At 69.2% G+C, this 1,393-nt stretch overlaps 1 protein-coding gene across 1 annotated transcript in view; it reads right to left on the reverse strand.

The window, feature by feature from the left end:
* TOP2A (topoisomerase (DNA) II alpha 170kDa) overlaps window positions 1-244 on the reverse strand; it is a 19,710-nt gene extending 19,466 nt beyond the window's left edge. Inside the window, exon 1 of the mRNA XM_010585567.1 lies at window positions 159-244. Within this exon, the coding sequence (XP_010583869.1) occupies window positions 159-191 (33 nt within the window). The 5' untranslated portion in view covers window positions 192-244. The remainder of the gene's footprint in view (window positions 1-158) is intronic.
* Window positions 245-1,393: the final 1,149 nt, after the last annotated feature.

Consider the following 1,393-nt stretch of genomic DNA (forward strand, 5'->3'; position numbering starts at 1 on the left):
GGGGGGGCTGAGGGAAGAGGCCGCGGGAGGAGCCCGGGGAGACCCTGAGGGAAGCCGGGGACGCCGAGGGGACGGGGCGGCGGGGGAACCCGAAGGCCTGCGGGGACAGGGGACCGCGGTGTGTGGGGCGGGAGAGGGTAGCGGGGCGCCGCACGCACTCGGAGGGGCGACGGGGAGTGCTGGAGCTCCATGGCGGCGGCGGACGCTGCTGAGCGGAGGCGATGGCGGCCCCAACGGCCCGGCGCCTTTCAAAACTCCCCTCAGCCCGCCGAAACCCTCCGCCAATCGCCGCCGGCGGGCCCCCAGAGCGCCGCCAATCGCAGCGGGAGGGCGGGGACACGGGTGGCGCTCCTCCCCTCCCTCTCGCCAGTCAGAAGGCGCTCCCGGAGCATTCAAACCAGCCACTCAGAAGGGAAAGCTGCCAGACGGGCAGCAAAATCAGCCAATAGAAGAACGAGGGGGCGGGCGCTGTGCGGCGGGGCCCCACGCCTGCACGGTTGCCGTTGGTGGAGTGATGTACTGGGGCGCGCAGGGCAGGTCTCCGGGGTCCCACTGGGATACACTGGGCAGCTTCTGGCGACAGGCAGGGACCTACTGGACAGGCCCTGGGGACCCACTGGGCTGGCCCTCATATCCCACTGGGGTATACTGTGCAGGCTCTGGGACCCACTGGGCAGGTCCCAGAGACCCACTGGGACCCATTGGGGGTACCCTGGGGACCCACTGGGATACACTGGGCAGCTTCTGGGGACATGCAGGGACATGCTGGGCTGGCTCGCATGTCACACTGGGTCATACTCTGCAGGCCCTAGGACCCACTGGGGAGGCCCCGGGGATGCACTGGGGACACTGGGGCACAGTGGTACTGCCTCTTCAACAAGCACTGGGCCCTGGAGCGTGCCGCCGTGTACCTACCCCAGGGTCACTGACCGGGGGGCTGCCGCCCCGTGCAGGCAGAGACCCAAACCTCTCGGCTGCTGCCCGAACCCCGTGCCCCAGCCCTGCCTGCGCACCCTTGCCTGCCTGCTCCTCTGCAGGGAGGGTGCTGGTGCCCGCTTCTTGTGCATGGTGCCTCCGTCCGCTGCTGGCACTCCAGGAGGGGCAAACCGCGCTGCCCGCAAGCCGGGAGAGGCGAACCCTCCTGCCTGCGCTCTGGGAGAGGCTGCTCTGTTGATGCAGGGCCCGGCAATGCTGACATCACTGGAAATGGAACCCTGCGACTTCACCCTCCGCCCCAGTGTTCCCTCCACCCTGTCCCCCTGTTTGTGCCGATCCCAATGGGGCTGAAGCCCAAGCATGGCTCCAGACCCTTTCCCCATTCCCCGAGCTGGCTGCAGCGTGCCCCCCGCCCCCCCCACCATGCCCCTCACTGCAGCAGACAATGTCCTGGGCA

The sequence above is a fragment of the Haliaeetus leucocephalus genome, unplaced genomic scaffold (genome assembly GCF_000737465.1).
Source record: "Haliaeetus leucocephalus isolate CR32 unplaced genomic scaffold, Haliaeetus_leucocephalus-4.0 Scaffold110, whole genome shotgun sequence".
Lineage (NCBI taxonomy): Eukaryota > Metazoa > Chordata > Aves > Accipitriformes > Accipitridae > Haliaeetus > Haliaeetus leucocephalus.